General features: G+C 35.7%; 1 protein-coding gene across 1 annotated transcript; it reads left to right on the top strand.

Annotated features, from left to right (window-relative positions):
• The first annotated feature begins 90 nt into the window (after nucleotides 1-90).
• On the top strand, nucleotides 91-16,645 carry LOC120353905 (protein mini spindles-like). The gene is made up of 9 exons (XM_039439389.1): nucleotides 91-125; nucleotides 2,210-2,373; nucleotides 4,926-5,135; nucleotides 6,886-7,167; nucleotides 8,484-8,687; nucleotides 10,576-10,711; nucleotides 13,072-13,265; nucleotides 14,818-15,055; nucleotides 16,503-16,645. Coding segments are annotated over exons 1-9 (1,557 nt in total). The 5' UTR covers nucleotides 91-124; the 3' UTR covers nucleotides 16,631-16,645.
• Nucleotides 16,646-18,021: the final 1,376 nt, after the last annotated feature.

The following is an 18,021-nucleotide window of genomic DNA, read 5'->3' as shown; positions in this document are numbered from 1 at the left end:
TATCAATTTCGTAATAACAGCAGTAGCAGTGGATAATTGAAAATAACATGAGTTTATATAATATAATATATATATATATATATAGGCTGAGGTCTGGTCTTGGCTCAGTGCTAAGCTGCCCAACAGTAAGTAAATACCCACTATATTATCATTTATGTTTCTGTCTAATTTGGTAAAATGATTTATTATAGTAAACTAGCTTACCAGGCGAACTTCGTACCGCCAAAAAGTCAATGTATCTTATGTCACACTTGACTTTATTTGGTGAATCATGAAATTTATCTGACCATCAATATTTTCATTCACATCTCAATACGGACTTTCTATGTGCTTAAAACTACCGTTTTAATACCAGTAAACAATTTTATCACAGAGTGACGTGTTTATTACATCTGGTATAAGTTTAGATGCTAAATCATAGTATCACAACATGATCTTGAATCATGATGATCTTCCCGTTCTACGTTAGCCGCTCGGCCGACAATTTCGAAAACATAGGTCTGTAAAATGGATTAATATATAATTATTATTAGCCCCCCTATCAAAATTTCTGGTCAGAAACCATCCCCAATATTCACCCAACATATTCTCAAAGTTTCATGCCGTTCTCGGATCGGTTGCAGCGTTTAGAAGTACTATAGTGAGGTCCACGTTATAATGACAGTATTTGATCAACTTTGGTTTTGCTATCCTTGTCTATCTTTCGACAAAGCCGGTGATACTATCCTTTTCTAGGTCCAAAACGATGCCAATTATGTTTTTGACAGTGTATAAATATAATTAATTAATGCAGATAATCGGCATCGCTATTCTTCTATCTTTATATACTGCCATTATAACGTGGACCTTACTTTAGTTCTGTGATGAGAAAGAAACCACCTGGTCTTCCCCATTCAGTTTGTACTCCAGAAAATGAGGATCGAATCGGAACGGCAGTTGTTACTAGTCCTAGACGATCGACTAGAAGACTTGGTCTCAGGACTAGACGACACTGATTCGGTCCACATTTTCCGGAGTACGAACTGAACGGGGAAGACCAGGTGGTTTCTTTTCCATCACAGAACCAGTACTTCTAACACTACAACCCATCATACAGTATGGTCGCATTTATTATAACGTGTTACATTCCGTGTTCTAATGAACAGCTGATCAATCTCTGTTTTAACTGAAATTATACATAATAGCATAGAGAAACAATAGCATAAGTAGATATCCCATGGCATAGGGCGTTTATGTCGCAACTTTTACTGTTATCTCAAGCTGATAGCCCACGCAGTTCTTTCCCGTGAAGCTTTATGACGCTGGTAGTCTCTCATATTGTGCCGTTATTACTCTCTTACCCGGTCAAAACAGTAAAAATCAACAATAATCGACAGTAATCGGCTTGGGATAACAGTAAAAGCTGCGACATAAACGCCCTATACCATGGGATATCTACTTACGCTATTGTTACTCTATGATAATAGCCTATGGCCCTTTCAGCAGTATTCAGAGACTATTTTTGAAGCGTTCTATTATTTATAAACCTTAAAATTTTGACTCAATGTATGTACTCTATGTGTTATGTTATGTACAGGGTCATTTGGATAAGTATCTCGCAAATGGAAATTTCCACAGTATCAATACACGAAACAGGCATAAAGTTAGGATTGAACAATATTCTCTCTCATACAAAGTCTCAGAACAATTTCCATTTCATGTCAATTAAACTTTATAATATCACTCCAGATTATTTCAAGCACTTACCTTTGTATAAGTTCAAGAATACGCTAAACGAAATATTAATTAGACAGTGATTTATACTGTAAATGATTTTTTTGATATTGAGTGAAGTTTTGTAGCTAGTTTTCTATATTGCTGTATTATTGTTACCATTGAGCAATTTATTACTTATATTTACCTGACGATGTCAATGTATTTCTTGTAAATATTGATGGCTAATGAAATTCTTGAGGTGCGTACAGATTTACGCGCCGAGAACACGAGCAATTCACTTTTCACCAGCTGATTATATTTGTATTTGTACAGAAACGGTAAGATATAGATATAAAAAGCTTGGCTTCAGCTGATTAAAAGAGAATCGCTCGTGTTCACGGCGCGTAAATCTGTACGCACCTCAATATCTATTATTCTTGGACAAATATAATTCTGAGCACGCTTGAACTGGAATCGATATTGAAATTTTACTAATTTGCTGTCTGATTTGCAGTGAAAACGGTGCCGAAAGAAGAGCTGTTGGTATGCCTTCCAGTGCTGTATGCCAACCTGGAGGACAGAAACGCTGACGTCAGGAAGAATGCATCAGAGGCTCTGGTTGGCTTCATGTATCACCTCGGTTATTCGCCCATGATGTCCGCTTGCGAGAAACTCAAAGTAAATATTGTCAATTTATTCAATTATTTTTTTCAAATGGAAGGTAGGATCTGAGCACACAGAGAGCATTCAGCAGTTGAGGTCTAGCGGTCTCAGAAGAGTATACAGAGTGATTATAAAAGGACTTTACATCTTTGAAGGCACATAAATATTTATTGAAATTACTTACAGAATTGAGAAAGGTGTCATTTTTTGTTTCAAAACACTTCAAGTTTAAGGTGTGGGTGTTATTTTAGTTGGATGTGACAGCCGTTGGTAATGCAACATACATCTCACCGATAATCGATTTCTTGCCACACTCTTACCAGCATATCAGGCGTAACTTGTGGAACCGCAGGGATCTGATTGTGATCTGATTTCGGAGGTCATTGAGATTGTCTGGTAGAGGTGGAACATAATTCTTATCCTTAATGAGACCCCACAGGAAGGATCCCATCGGTGCTAAATCCAGTGAGCGAGGTGGCCATTCAATTGGCCCTGCACGGCCAATCCAGCGAAGTTGGAAGCAGTTATCTAGAAAGTTCCGAACCTCTTCGTGGAAATAAGCTAGTACACCATCATGCTGAACAAGTGGTCTTTTACTTTCTACTCTGAAATCGGATCACAATGAGATCGCTGCGGTTGCACAAGTTACGCTTGATATGCTTGTAAGAGTGTGGCAAGAAATCGATTATCGGTGAGATGTATGTTGCATTACCAATTATCTAGATCACTGTAAGCCCCTTCTATCTAAGAATGGCATTCTATCCGTCATTAATGAGTTCATCTATCAATGTTTGAAGGATATACATCAGATGCAGGATAGGCTACCAAAGAGCAATGACATTCACAGTCACTTCACAAGAAACCGTGAGAGTATATATATACCAAGATGCAGACTTGAAAAGTCCAAGTCGAGCTACCCTGTGATAGGCTACAAATTCCATAACTTGCTACCAACTCAAGTTAGATCCTTGCCGAATAAACGTTTTCTCCAAGTACTTAGATCCTGGTTGATTGTGAATCAATTTTACTCAGTAGAGGAATTCATTACTGCTGATCACAACACCCTAGTCAATTTAATATAATGCTTTTTTTGTCTATTGATACCCAAGTACAGGAGACTAAATTATCTGATCTAATTGTAAATTTGCTTTTACTGATCTGTTTTATTTTATTTATTATTGTCTATTGTATGTATTGTATCTGTGCAATTTATTGTATGTTTCTCTAATGTGAATTGTGACTTGGCTATATGTAACTTATATGTTCAACTGGCCCAATAAAAACTTGAAACTTGAAACTTGAAACTTGACAACGGCTGTCACATCCAACCAAAATAACACCCACACCTTAAACTTGAAGTGTTTTGTAACAAAATGACACATTTCTAAATTCTTTAAATAATTTCAATAAATATTTATGTGCTTTCAAAGTTGTAAAGTCCTTTTATAATCACCCTATATATATATATATAGTTTATGGTTGGAAATACACAGTTTTATTTCTGTCACATAAAACTTGGATTTAACTTGAATCCTGAAGGTTTAATTTGAATCTGGCAACGCTTTAATCCATAAGACTAATGCTGCAAACTAAGGCTAGGCACACACCAGTTAGTCAAGACAAGACAAGACAAGACACGTTCAGTCACAATACTTCACATAGTTGCTTATGACGCAACACACACACTGATTAGTCATCCCAATTAGACATGTCTTCATAAGCCTATGTGAAGTATTGTGACTGAACGTGTCTTGTCTTGACTAACTGGTGTGTGCCTAGCCTTCGGTTTGCAATGAACAATAGTTTCTAATAAGGAAGTTGATGAAACTGTGATGCATTTGTTTTTGGTGTCTTAGAATGAAAACATGATTTGAATAAAAGATACAAAAGTATCTACTGTAGCCTATCATTAAATATCGAGACCAACTTGAGAAGTTCTTAAGTTGATCATTATCGATTACTATTATCGATATTCGATAATAATATCGATAATTGAATTACGATATTCGATAATAATATCGATAATTGAATTACGATATTCGATAATAATATCGATAATAAATTGAATTACGATATTTCGACTAGTACTATCGACCATTAATAATAATAATAATAATTTCTCTGGATGTTGGACGACACATCCAGAGGAGTTTATTCATAAATTCAACAAACATTACATTATATTACATATTTTTAATATAACATATTCAGGGTTTAGAAAATGATACCTCACTATATAATATATGTGTCGAGGTTATCATCAAATTAATACTAATTTATGCTACAACAGATAATACAAAAATTCCAAGAAATCTAAAACTATATCTATTACCCTAAGCATCACCTAGTACAAAGATACTAAACCGAAGTACTATTTTCTACCTATAAATTACCTTATTTAAAAAGAATACCACTTAAACCTAAATCCTACTTACTATTAGTTCCTCACTACTTTGTATCCCAATACTGAATAACCAATGTCTAATTTTTCTTTTGAAGCTATTGAAATTTTCCTCTCCTTTGATTTCTAATGGTATTCTATTAAATTGTATATCGTATGGTTGCAGCCCGCCTCATCGATCCAGGTTCGCGGCCTACTGGACAAGGCCCGTTGCCTGGTGCCCGAACGCCCCGCTCCGCCCGGCAAAGGCGGCGCCAAGGGTGGATCTGCCCCAGGGGCGGCAACTGCTGGAGGCGGAGGTGCAGCTGCCAAGGGAGCCGCCAAGATGGGACCCGGCTCGTCGGCTACTATTACCAAGTCGTCGTCTAAACTCAAGGTGAATTCTATTTTTAAGGTTTATTTCGTTGAATGTTTTTCGAATTCTACTTGTTTCACGTTATTTTGATGCATACTAATTGATTTTTTCGTTGAACAATTATTCATTTTCATTGTGAGACATTATTCTCGGCTCGTCGGCTACTAAGTCGTAATCGGACCTATCACTAAGTCGTCGTCTAAACTCAAGTTAATGCTTCTAGAATTCTAATTCGTTCACGTTATTTTGTTGCATACTTTGTATATTCGTTCACGTTATTTTGTTGCATACTTTGCATATTTTGTTGACACGGTATTGTAGATAGAGTTTGACTTTCTGACTTGAAAAGTAAAGGGGGTAGGCCTATTATTTTCAAGTTTTATTCCTTTGAATGTTTTCACCACCAATTAATATTTTAATTTCAACACAGCATTATAGCTGTAGATTATGATTATGACCCGGTTGCCCGAACGCCGGATAGGCTGAACAGTAACGGTAGGACATGAATGAAAAACATGTGTGTACAACATGCTTGTTTATCATATATACACACACATTTATGTTCATCATGCATGTGGTTATTGATCTTCTTTCTTATTTCATAAGTGAAGTCTGGTCTTCCAATACAATTGGTTTATTGTGTTTTGGCTTCACGTGAACCATCTTTGTTGATGTATGATCAGGACCAAGAAAGATAAATTACAAGTTGTCTAATTTGTGGATTCATCTTGAAAATGGTTGTCCCTATTATTATTGTGACCAAGTCTGTATGTGTAACATAAATAACAAGCTGCTTATTTGTGGATACATCATTTTTATTTCATCAATCAATCAATTTTATTCAGCGAGAAGACACAATGTCATAGCCACCTCTAATACAAGGCCCCGGCCTACGATATTGCAACGTCGCAGCGTAGGTCCAGAATCTAATACATGATTGGTGAAAAAGATCAGCTGGTATTTTTTAAAATCTTTTTCACCAATCATGCATTAGATTCTAGGCCTACACTGCGACTTTGCAATATCTTAGGCCAGGGTCTTTTATTAGAGGTGGCTATGACAATGTACATAAGACTACGTTAATACACATATATTCATGTGTATTATCATACATTAATATCGGGGCACCGAGCTTCGCTCGTTATTTTTATTTATTGATAAACAGAACACAATTCTCTAAAATGATCGTGTTTATATTTCACAGCTGGTTATACGTCAACTTATGAATCTCGGGGATGCGATATTTTGATTTTCCTCAGAATCACTCGCTTACTTTTTACTATTCACAGACGACGAAAGTCTCAGCTGTTTCAGCCAAGGATGAATTATCCTTTTCATGTCCTTCAGCAAGTTTTTCCCAGGGATGAGACCTAGTCCAATCGAATTTTTATATTATTATAAACCTACTATGTTCCAAATTTCGTGAAAATCGTCAGAGCCGTTTTAGAGATATGTTAAACATAAATAACCAGATATAAAAATAGAGAATTTGCTCGCTCAATATAATAGGATATTTATTTCATTTCCATTACATTTGCTTATTGAGAATATTTATTTTATTTATTTGTATATTATTTTAATGGAACAACACAGACGTGAAAACATTGATAGATAAAATAATAAGGCAATCCTTGTGTTAATTTTCCTCCAAATTTAGGTGACACACAGTTCACAACGTAGATTAGACTTCCTTCAAATATATTCATATTTCATGTTTCCGTTTGTAAGTGGAATGACTTGACTGACCTTGTTTCCTTGTTTCTCTTTCTAGACGGCCAACTCAGCAAAATCGTCGTCAGCCGGCAGTCGCAAGGGAGCCGACGAAGAGGCAGACATCACCCCTCTCCTCCCCACCAACAACCTGAAGAACCAGCGAGTCATCGACGAACAGAAGCTGAAGACGCTCAAGTGGAACTTCACGACGCCGCGTGACGAATTCGTCGACCTGCTGAGAGACCAGATGACCACGGCTGGAGTCAACAAGGCGCTAATCGCCAACATGTTCCATCCTGACTTCAAGTTCCATTTGAAGGCTATTGATCAGTTGAATGAGGTGGGTGTTATAGTGAAATAGGAACTAGTTGTTTAAACTCCTGTTTCGACCGTCATCTGTAGTATATAGCTGTGATTCGAGTACCATTTGAAGTTTATAGATAAGCTGAACAAGGTAAGTGTTTTAGTGAAATAGGTTTGAATGAAAATGTATATAGCCTAACGCATATCGGTTGAATGGAATGTTGAAATAATTGTATTGAGTGAGAATAAGACGCCAACAATACCTCAGGAAAACTATCTAGCTAACTCAAAAAATGAACAGCTACGTATGAGGCTTATTGGATTGATGATGAATTACGATTCAGACAATTTTAACAAATTAATTAGACTGTATTTTATTGAATGTAAGAGATTCAGAAGGTGTATCTTGATTCAATTTTAAACCAATTAATCATACTGTAAAGAATTAGAGGTTATTGATTGATTACTTTATTTATGTAGATTACAATATATACTGGCTTATACATTTATATACAATAGCTTACAATACAGCAAAATTATAGATGAATTTACATGATATAGACTAAGAAAATAATTATTGAACTTTATATGATATGAAAAAGCAATTTGCAATATAATAACTATAGATAATAATTATATTGTTAGGTTGAGAGATTGAGAAGAAGGTATAGTGAGATTCGAAAGATTCACGTTATAAATTCACTGAAAAAGACGGATAACAAAATTGCCAATTTTCATTATTTCCACTGCTTTGTGTAGTAGATATAGATAGAATGATATAAAATTTCTTCAACAAATGATATATTGTGGCTAAATTAAGACCACCCCCGACACTAAAGCTGCTATAACAATTGAAGGAAAGAATGAAATAGTGAAATAATACATCAAATCAAAGATAATTTAATGCTCTTCAATCCTACCATCAGTATTTATTTTTTCGATGCATTGTCGGACTTTTCTTTCTATACTTTTTTTGAGCATTTACTAAGACTGAAAGCGTTTTGACTGATTGACGAATCTACATACCCGTTTTAAAGGTGGTCAATAGATGATTTGATAATAATAATAATAATAATTTATTGCTTGGACTAAAATATGAAATGGAATTTTGTTTGTCATGATTGCAAATTTTTATTGATGTGGTAATAAATTTGATTCAAATTTAATTTTAGTGTTGTGTTTGTAGGACCTAGGCTCTCATCTGCAAGCTCTGGCCTTCAAGTTGGATCTGATTCTGTTTATCCTTGATCTATAGGCTCTGTTATGCAACACTCTTTGAATAATTTTGAGTTAATGTTAGTGTTGTGTTTGCTGAACCTCTCTTTAAATATATTTTCAACGTTGTGTTTGCAGGACCTAGGCTCTCATTTGGCGGCGCTTGCCTGCAACCTGGACCTGATTCTGCGATGGATGACACTGCGCTTCTTCGACACAAATCCGTCGGTCATCCTCAAGGGACTCGAGTACCTGCAGACCGCATTCAACATGCTAATCGACGACGACTACATCATGCTCGAGAACGAGGCATCCGCGTTCATTCCCTACCTCGTGCTCAAGGTGAGCCTTTACACGGTGACATTATAGTCGATTTAAAACAACCTTTTTCTGTATAATTTCTGAATGTATAAGTTCAAATACTGTAGCACTAGGCCTTCTCTTGCGGTTTTGAGAAAGGGTGAAAAATCAATAATAATTTGTAAAAATGTTGGTGTTAAATGATTAGAATATTGGGTTAAATTGACCTGAGTATTGCATCGAAAATGTAAAAATTCATTCATCAATACAATCACATAATAGAAATTATAATGATTTGTAGAAATGTTGGTGTTAAATGATTAGAATATTGGTTTAAAATGACCTGAGTATTGCATTGAGTATGTATAAATTTATTCATCAATACAATCACATATAATAGAAATAATAATAATAATACCCTTGGTCTCGATTTTAACACTGAGTGGGAGGAAGGGCTTCAGCCTAATCAACTAAGGGCTAGAGTAAAGACTGCTGAGTCTAGACTTCTTTTGCAGCAGCATAAGGTCAAGTCCTTGCGTGGTGTCTTCTATCGAGGAGCAGGGCTTGTCCAAACCACTGACTTTTGCTTTAATGAAGTCTTCTTCTTCTTCGATAGCGCTACAGCCCAAATCGAGCCCTGGCCTCCTCAATACTGCGCCTCCATCAATCACGATCTCTTGCCTTCATTCTCCAATTCCTGATGCGAAGAAGTTCTGCAGCATCCTTTGAGATGCCATCCACCCATCTCAGTCTTGGCTTTCCCACCGGTCTTCTGCCTCCTGGTTGTCCCATATATATTTTTCTGGGAGACCGAGTGTCTGGCATCCTCTCCACATGCCCTGTCCATCTTAAGCGGCTCAGTCTGACATATACAGACAGGGGTGGCTCTTTATAGAGTGCAGCTAATTCATTGTTGTTAATGAAGTCAGCAGCCCTGAAATCTGAGACTGAGGGTTTCATACTGGCTTGCCAAGATGGTCAACACCTTGCCATACCGTAGCAGAGTGATGCACATGGATGTCCCAGATGCCAGTTGCAGGGTGTGTTACAGAGCACCAGAGACAATCATGCACATCTTATCTTCGTGCTCTGTTCATGCAGCTGCGGGCTGCATCCATAGATATATCATCTTGTATTACCATCTTGACACTCATATGGTATCGACAAAACACCAGCGCTGCTTTATGCTCCAGGGGAGATTGAGTCTTTTGTGGGGAAAGGTGCCAAGTGTTTGGAATTATTCGTTCTCCACCACCAGGCTTTTAAGAGCCACAAAGCCTGATGTTGTCCTCCTTGACATAGTGGCAAAGACAATGTATGTGATCGAGTTCTCAGCACCTGCTGAAGACAACATTGTCAGCAAGGAGAAGGAAAAACAGCCAAATTTTAAGATCTATCAATAGAGCTGCACAGGCTTAACCCAGGCTACTCCATGAGAATGTTGGTGTTGATTAGAGAAGTGTTGGGCGGCATGAAACCCTCGTTTTTGGTCAACCTCAAAACCATTCTAGCCTAATTGTCATCCTTGGTTCATTACATCCACTCAAAGCAAACGATTTAATGGTAACGGACCCAGTATGATTGTTTACCACATGGACATGTGGAGCAGTCACTCTGATAAAATTGCTTGTCACTCTCCCTTGTGGGTCAGAACCCAGGGAAGGGTGTTCAAGCAAAACCTCAAACAGGATAATAATAATAATAAAGTGCAAAGATGTAGTCTTGAGATCAGAATAATTGATCCCCGGCTACTTAGTATTGAAGACAACAAAATTTGTTAAAAAATATTTAATATTTTTGTAATAATAATACATATCTCTGGGCGAGAGTATTCAATATTCATTTTTCATCAAGTTTTTTTATTCAACTCTATTGTATTGAGTATTAATATTTAAGATTTCGATGATTGAGAATTGTTTTGTTTGATGAGGTTGGAGATCCGAAGGACGCAGTGCGTAACAGTGTGCGAGCCCTGTTCAAGCAGATTGTGCTAATGTACCCCGTCTCCAAGTTCTTCACCTACATCATGGATGGCCTAAAGTCAAAGAATGCCCGTCAACGCTCTGGTCAGTACTAAACTAAATTACTCAGAATTATGAAAAAGTATTTGACTCTCAATAAAATTAATTGTTGATTATCCTGTACTGCACATCAACCATCGGAATTTTACTAGGAAAACAACATTAAATAATTGTATGAATACGAAGAATTAATACAATAATTGAATACAAAGAAAAATTTCAAAAGGATTTGAAAAAATTGTAATGAATGCAAACATACATTGATGTAACGGTAGATTTAAGTTGAAATTTTATAACTTACTCCTAACTGTTTTGAGAAGAATAAATACTCATAAGCACTTCATGTTTAAAACTAAGCTTTGGCTATGTATACGCTAGTTAAGGTGGAAAGTCTTTTCAAATTAAGCTTTCAGTTGAACATTTTCAATATGTTATATTCATTAATTTAGTCAACTAAAATATTCCATCAAGTTTTTGATATGTAATTCGTTTTTGTTTCGATGCTGTCACTGATAAAAGTAATTTTGTTGAATTATTTTCAACCTTTTGTACTATTTCTAATAATTATGTTCTTTTATTTTCACTACAGTATGGAATTTGATTGTTATTTTTACTTTCCTTGCCCTATTACCATAGTATATTTAGCTATTTATAAGCACTATCAACTAACATGAGTCTCATTTCTGGGAAAATTGCAGGAGCTTCGTAATATTATTTAGAAAAATGACGGATAATTACTAAAAAAACATGTTTTTCACGGTTTTCTCGAAAACTGCTGTAACGATTTTCTTCTAATTTATAGCATGGATAGCTATTTATAAGCACTATCAACTGACATGAGTCTCATTTCTGGGAAAATTGCAGGAGCTCCGTAATATTCTTGAGAAAGATGGCGGATAGTTACTAAAAAACCATGTTTTTCACGATTTTCTCAAAAATGACGACCGATTTTTTTCAACTTCAATATTGTCATTATGTTATTCCCCTAAATTATTCTCTTTAGAATGAGGCTTTCAGTTCAATGAGCAAAAGAAAGTTGTGTGAGTATCACACCAGATTTTTATTATATTGTTTACATCACACTTTTCAACTCCGTCTACTACATCTTCAACTATATTAAATGATAATTTGAATACAAAGTCTGATTTATAAGACTTTGTATCTGATTCCTATTCGCGAACAAAGTCCAGTAACTTATTGTACTTTTTGTTAGTAGTATCAGAGAAAAGATAGATAGCATAAGAAGATGGGTTGTTTATGTTCCAAATTTCAAGCCGATTAATGTTGACTACTGTCGATTATTATTGTCCTGGCCGGGTAAGAACGGCTCAGTGTGAGAGACTACCGCGTCACGTAGCTTCACGAAAAAATCTGGTGTGGCGCACTCACACAACTTTCCTTGCCGTTATGAAAAATTGATCACCTGACGCTAGTGTTCACGCGCATCTCATGTATTCTATTCAAAGATCTGAGTCAGCTGGTGACAGGACAATAACGCTGCAGACACACGAGGTCTGCTATCTCTTCATAGTGAATGATTTAATAGAATTAACAGTTTGCAATTGAATAATCACATTTTCTCGAATTTGAAGCTTATTTTCAATTTAAGGTGAAAATGTTACTGAACATTAATTGTAGAGATTTTTATGCTCAATCGTTTCCACCTGAGATTTTTGTTTAAATTGTATCTGAAGCCTGATAATTGATAATCTAAAATCAAATTTTGCATAGATGGGGCGGAGCTCCTGAAATTTTTACAGATATGGGACTTGTGGCAGTTGATAGAGCTTTCCAATGACTATTTTAGGTATAAATTTGATCAAAATCGTTGGAGCCGTTTTCGAGAAAATCGCGATAAACCCTGTCTTTGACAACGTTTCACCATTTTAGCCGCCATCTTGAATCGAATTTTTTCGAAATTGTTCGTGTCGGATCCTTATTGTGTAAGGACCTTAAGTTCCAAATTTCAAGTCATTCCGTTAATTGGGAGATGAGAAATTGTGTGCACTGACGCACGCACACACACACACACACACACACACACACACACACACACACACATACATACATACATACAGACCAATACCCAAAAAACAATTTTTTGGACTCAGGGGACCTTGAAACAGATAGAAATTTGGAAATTGGGGTACCTTAATTTTTTTCGGAAAGCAATACTTCCTTACCTATGGTAATAGGCCAAGGAAAGTAAAAGAACTTTTAATACTATAGGCTTTTGTGAAAATTGGAATAGTGAAATTTGGAACATGAACGGCCTGTACCAGGGGATTTCTTCTTATGTTACCTTTTCTCTTGGTAGTATGTTGTTCACTTGTAAACTTGTTCTATATTTTTGTGAATATTTTGAATGGAGGAGTAAATGAATTTGATCACGTTGTTGTGTGTAGAATGCCTGGAGCAGCTGGGCTACCTGATCGAGTCGGTTGGCACGACTGTTTGCCAGCCATCTGCCGGTGTGGCACTGAAGGAGATCGCCAAACACATCTCGGATAGGGACAACTCGGTGCGTAACGGTGCACTTAACTGCATTGTGGCCGCGTACTTCCTCGACGGAGAAAAGGTGCTCAAGACTGTCGGACAGGTCAGTCAAACATCAAATTATCACTTCATTTTTAAGATTGAGGCTTATCAGTACATATAACAGAGCAGAACTGTACAAATTTTCTGCAGCTCGAAAAATTGATATGCGAATTGATATGGACAACTTGATATGAAACAACTTACTTTAATACTGTTCCGTCTTTTTAGGCTGCAGGCAAATTACTTTCCGTGTTTAGCCACTTTCCACTCCCCACAATGGGATCTATAATTAGCAGTACAAAGTGGTAAAATACTTCCTGTGGAACCGAACCCGAAATGTGATGTACATATCGATTTTTAACAATGCAGGAATATAATTTATTAAAAAATATTTCATCTCAAAAATGTATTACCAACCCATTGAAACATATTTTCTTGACCAATAAAATCTAATTTGAACAAGAATGAACAGTTAATATTCAATTAGATATACCAGTATGAGCAAGCGTCTCTAGAAGACAGTGCCAAGGCAGAGAATCGGCTGGTCCCCTATCTTTCTCCACTGCAATTATAACGTCTACCTCACCATAGTTTTTTTAGAGATAGATCTCTTTAAAATTCTCATTGAACGTTTCACTCTATCCAATTTTCTAGGTACGTGATATAAATTTTCGGCTTTAAATTTATTGTCTAAATTTAATATTTTCTAAATTTGGCTTTGTGGTTTTGTGTATTGTTTCGGTTTTGTGTATGTTTGGACTTTTTAACATAAAAAAGATATTAATTTCGATGTGAAAAGTGTAAATTTAAAGTATTGTGCTTACTATAACCTTTTTGTGTAGTTGAGAAGTTGATATTGTGGTAATTATTCATATTGAATGAAAAAGACTAAGAAATTGTCAAAAAACACAGACTTATTGATACTTAGAAAGACCGGTTTCGGTTATTACACCATTGTCAATCTCTGATAAACTAGTTTATCAAAGCTATAAACTAGTTATCAAAGTTATAAACTAGTTATCAAAGTTATAAACTAGTTTATCAGAGATTGACAATGGTGTAATAACCGAAACCAGTCTTTCTAAGTATCAATAAATCTGTGTTTTTTGACAATTTCTTAGTCTTTTTCATTCAACTTACTATAACCCTTAGTGTCCGGTTTCCCATTAGGGAACTTTGGACTATATACGGCGAGGTGGAACTACCCTTGGGTCTCCCCACCATTCAAAGCCATACGCTAACGATAATAATCTAGGTTTGTGTGGCAGATACTTCTAACTTCGCCCTTAAGGTAATGAAGTCAAATTACCATAGGGATGTCCAGCCATTGGTCAGTGTTCAGTCTGTCTCCGGAGAAAGACGATGAAAAAGTGTGTGGTGGAATCTTATTCAGAAACATTGAAAGCTGGCTGGAGGGGAGACTAGAATATAGCCCCACTTCTACCTCTGCTCAGCGTCTTTACTTTGTCAACCAAAACTGTGTGATCAGATTTAGTTAAAAAATGATTTCTCCTCTTAAAAATGAATGAGTCATGTTTGGGGGCTTGTCAAACCTCCTGGTTTATGACTCAATAAAGTAATGAATCAATTGTATTGATGTGTTGCGGTTGCAGATATCTGACAAGGACATGTCTCTGCTGGAGGAGCGCATCAAACGGGCGGCCAAGAATCGTCCGGTGGCCAGCATTAGGCCAATGCAGCCAGCCGTGGCCAATGTCAACCAGCCCATGCCCAAGCCAGCCTCGGCCAGGCGAGCCGCCACACCCGACGAACTCGAACAGGATGTGGAGCCGGAGGTGGAGGAGGAAGTGGAACCGGAGCAGCCTCAACGGGTGCAGGCTACGCCACAGAGGTAAGATTTCTGTTGTCTATCAACTTAATAAAAAGTCAAATACTCCTTGATAGATTTACGAAATACATAGAGATCGAAACATCGCGCACATGTGAATGAACCTCCCTGTAAATAGTAGTTTCCATGAATCAGTTATGCTGGCTTCTGCAAGATAGTACCTAAAAAAAAAATCTAGAGATCATTGAACTGAAAACTAGCCAAATTGAGTCTGTAGTTTTAGGCCTACTGAGTTTACTGCTTTGTAGTCATGTTATTTTCTCAAGAACAATGAGTTTCACCTTGAAGGGGGGGGTAAAAGTAAGGTAAAGTGGGGTAAAAAAAAGCAAGTCTACAGATGGAAATAAATTGGAAGTTGCATTTGCTCAAATGCTAATTAATGAATAATTATTATTAAACGAAAATCCAATTTCCGCAGTATTCAATTTGGATTTTCGTGTAATAATAATTAAAAAAAAAACAACTTATTGGCTAACCCAGATATTGTACCACAATATCTCCTCCCATATAATTCAACTTGGATTCCCACACAACTGTGACAGTGATCAGTGAAATTTGGTTTCAAAATTTTAAAGTTTGTATGACCAATGATCATAAGAACCAATGATCTTTTTTTCTGCTTGACCGGGAAACCGTTCTTTAGTGCTTAGAATGATGTTCATATCTCATTTTTATTTTCCTTACCCTATCACCATAGGTAAGGAAAGTAAAAAAAAAGTAAATTAAAGTGGCTTTTGTTGATGGGGAGTCCCTTGCGGGAAGGTCCCACCGCCTGAATTTATAATTTAAGCCGTCAATGGGCCTTACGACTGTCATCCTTCAGCCGGGACCGACAGTTTAACGTGCCCATCCGATAACACGGGAGTGATCTGGTTAAAAAACTTTCTGGTAATAATGAGAGGGTTTGAACCCGGGATCTCTTTGCTGCTACGCAAGCACTCTATCCACTAGACCACGGATCACTCCGGTAAGGAAAGTATTGCTTTCCAAAAAAAATAAGGTACTCTAATTTCAAGTTTTCTATACGCTTCAAGGTCCCCTGAGTCCAAAAACATGTTATTTTATCATTACATTTTTAACTGCTTCGTTAAGAACATAGAATTTCTGTAAAATTAAAACAGTTAAATGTTGTTCTCTAATCAAAAAGTTTCTTCTTGAGTTTATTTATTGATTCAATGATACAGAATTATTATGTAAAATAAAGTTGAGTATAGAGTTGTTTACATTAAAATTCTATCTTTCATTGTATTTTCGATCCTCGAATTATTGTTTTAATTTTATATTCATTCTCAAATTTAATCACAATTTATGAACAGAGCTGTGGTGAATATGAAATATCCAAGTTTTTAATCATATTCAGTATATTAATAATATCTATCTTTCTGTCTATCCTGTATTCATACATTTCAACTTTCTTTTCCATGTTGTTTCACTTTGTAAATTAATTTCGAAGTGATAGCAGCGATCACAATATGAACTGCAGTGGGGAGTTGGAAGCACCCTGCTTTGAAGCCGTGCAAGTCCATAGAGATCTAGACTATGATGACGACCTGGATTTCAATACATCGCCTAGGTAGAGAAATCGGGGTTATATTGCTCGGGCAATATTCGTGTGTATATGTTATATGGGCAAAATTAATGTTTTATATGTTTCAGTTTATGTTGCCTTGAACGGCTCTTACGTGTATTATGTAGGATTCAATTATCTCAAAAAATTACTATATGTTTTGGTTTCATTAAAACCGGAATTTTATTGTTTAGTTTTTGATTTAAACTCACTTCGTTCAATCGGTGATAGTAGTTTTAATTTTTCGGCTCAAAATTTTCAAGTTTATTTCAATATTATTGAAACTTTCGGATTGTTTAGTGTTATTTCCGGCTCTTATCAACCCTTCGAAATTCAAAATTCATCAGTCATATCTCGAATACGTATTCTCTGTGTGTTAATCTTTGGTGAAAACAGAAATTTTAAACTTAACCTCACTTTAGACTATTTATGTGCCAAAATCAAGGAATTGAAGAATATTTGGGCAATTGCCTGTTTCTCTTTCCAAATATCGTGTTTGTGACTGTTCTAATAAATAAATAAATGATTTAAAATGTTTTAATAGTCTCTATGTAGGATGAATATTCAGTAGATTTTTCAATGATCTAATTCCATTGATATTTATGGTTGTTTCTCATTTATCTCTATGTGTTTTATACGATTAATAACGTGTTTCATAATAATCTATCTAGTTCTGTTATCTAAATCAAGTAACTTGTGTTTTAGCTCCATCCATAACATCCAAATCAATAACATCAATTCATTTTAATGCTCAGCGATAACATTTTTTCATGTTTTATTCTATCTTTGTTGTTCGATTAACTTCAAGTTTTCTCGGAATATTGTACCTCATTGTTCTGGTATTTGTAGTAAGTGTACTAAAGGGATGTAGTTTAATCATAATTTAATAATCTCATTCTAAATATTATTACTCTAATAATTATGATATACTTATTTTCAAAAAATAATCTCTTATCAACTTTAAAAACTAAGATGTGAAGTAACTCTTATCAACTAAGATGTGATATTAGTGCTTCTTTATGATTTTCATATCTTTAAGATGTGAACTAACTCTTATCAACTAAGATTTGATATTACTGCCTCTTTATGATGTGAACTAACTCTTATCAACTAAGATGTGATATTAGTGCTTCTTTACGATTTTCATATTTTTTTACAACTATTTCTCATCAACTTAACTAATGTAATGCAGAAGGTACTTGAAGAAAAATAATAAATAGATGTTAATAAATATGCCAGTAATAATTGAAATTATTCGCCAATATATGCCAATAATAATTATTATTTCAAGTTCACAGTATCTAACAGCAGTTGTCTGAGGTTTTGTAACATTTATTTATTTTATTTTTATTTAATAATATGAGCTTTGGCCGCCTCCACTACAGCTCTCCACGCTTCTCG

The sequence above is a fragment of the Nilaparvata lugens genome, chromosome 12 (assembly GCF_014356525.2).
Source record: "Nilaparvata lugens isolate BPH chromosome 12, ASM1435652v1, whole genome shotgun sequence".
Taxonomy (NCBI): Eukaryota; Metazoa; Arthropoda; class Insecta; order Hemiptera; family Delphacidae; genus Nilaparvata; species Nilaparvata lugens.
The sequence above is the reverse complement of the archived record's forward strand: the minus strand, read 5'-3'. Positions and strand labels throughout refer to the sequence as shown.

Coding starts and splice junctions, on each gene's coding strand:
- LOC120353905 (XM_039439389.1), top strand. Junction 13,266..14,817: donor TGCTCAAGACTGTCGGACAG/GTCAGTCAAACA, acceptor TTGCGGTTGCAG/ATATCTGACAAGGACATGTC. Junction 15,056..16,502: donor GGTGCAGGCTACGCCACAGA/GGTAAGATTTCT, acceptor TAAATTAATTTC/GAAGTGATAGCAGCGATCAC.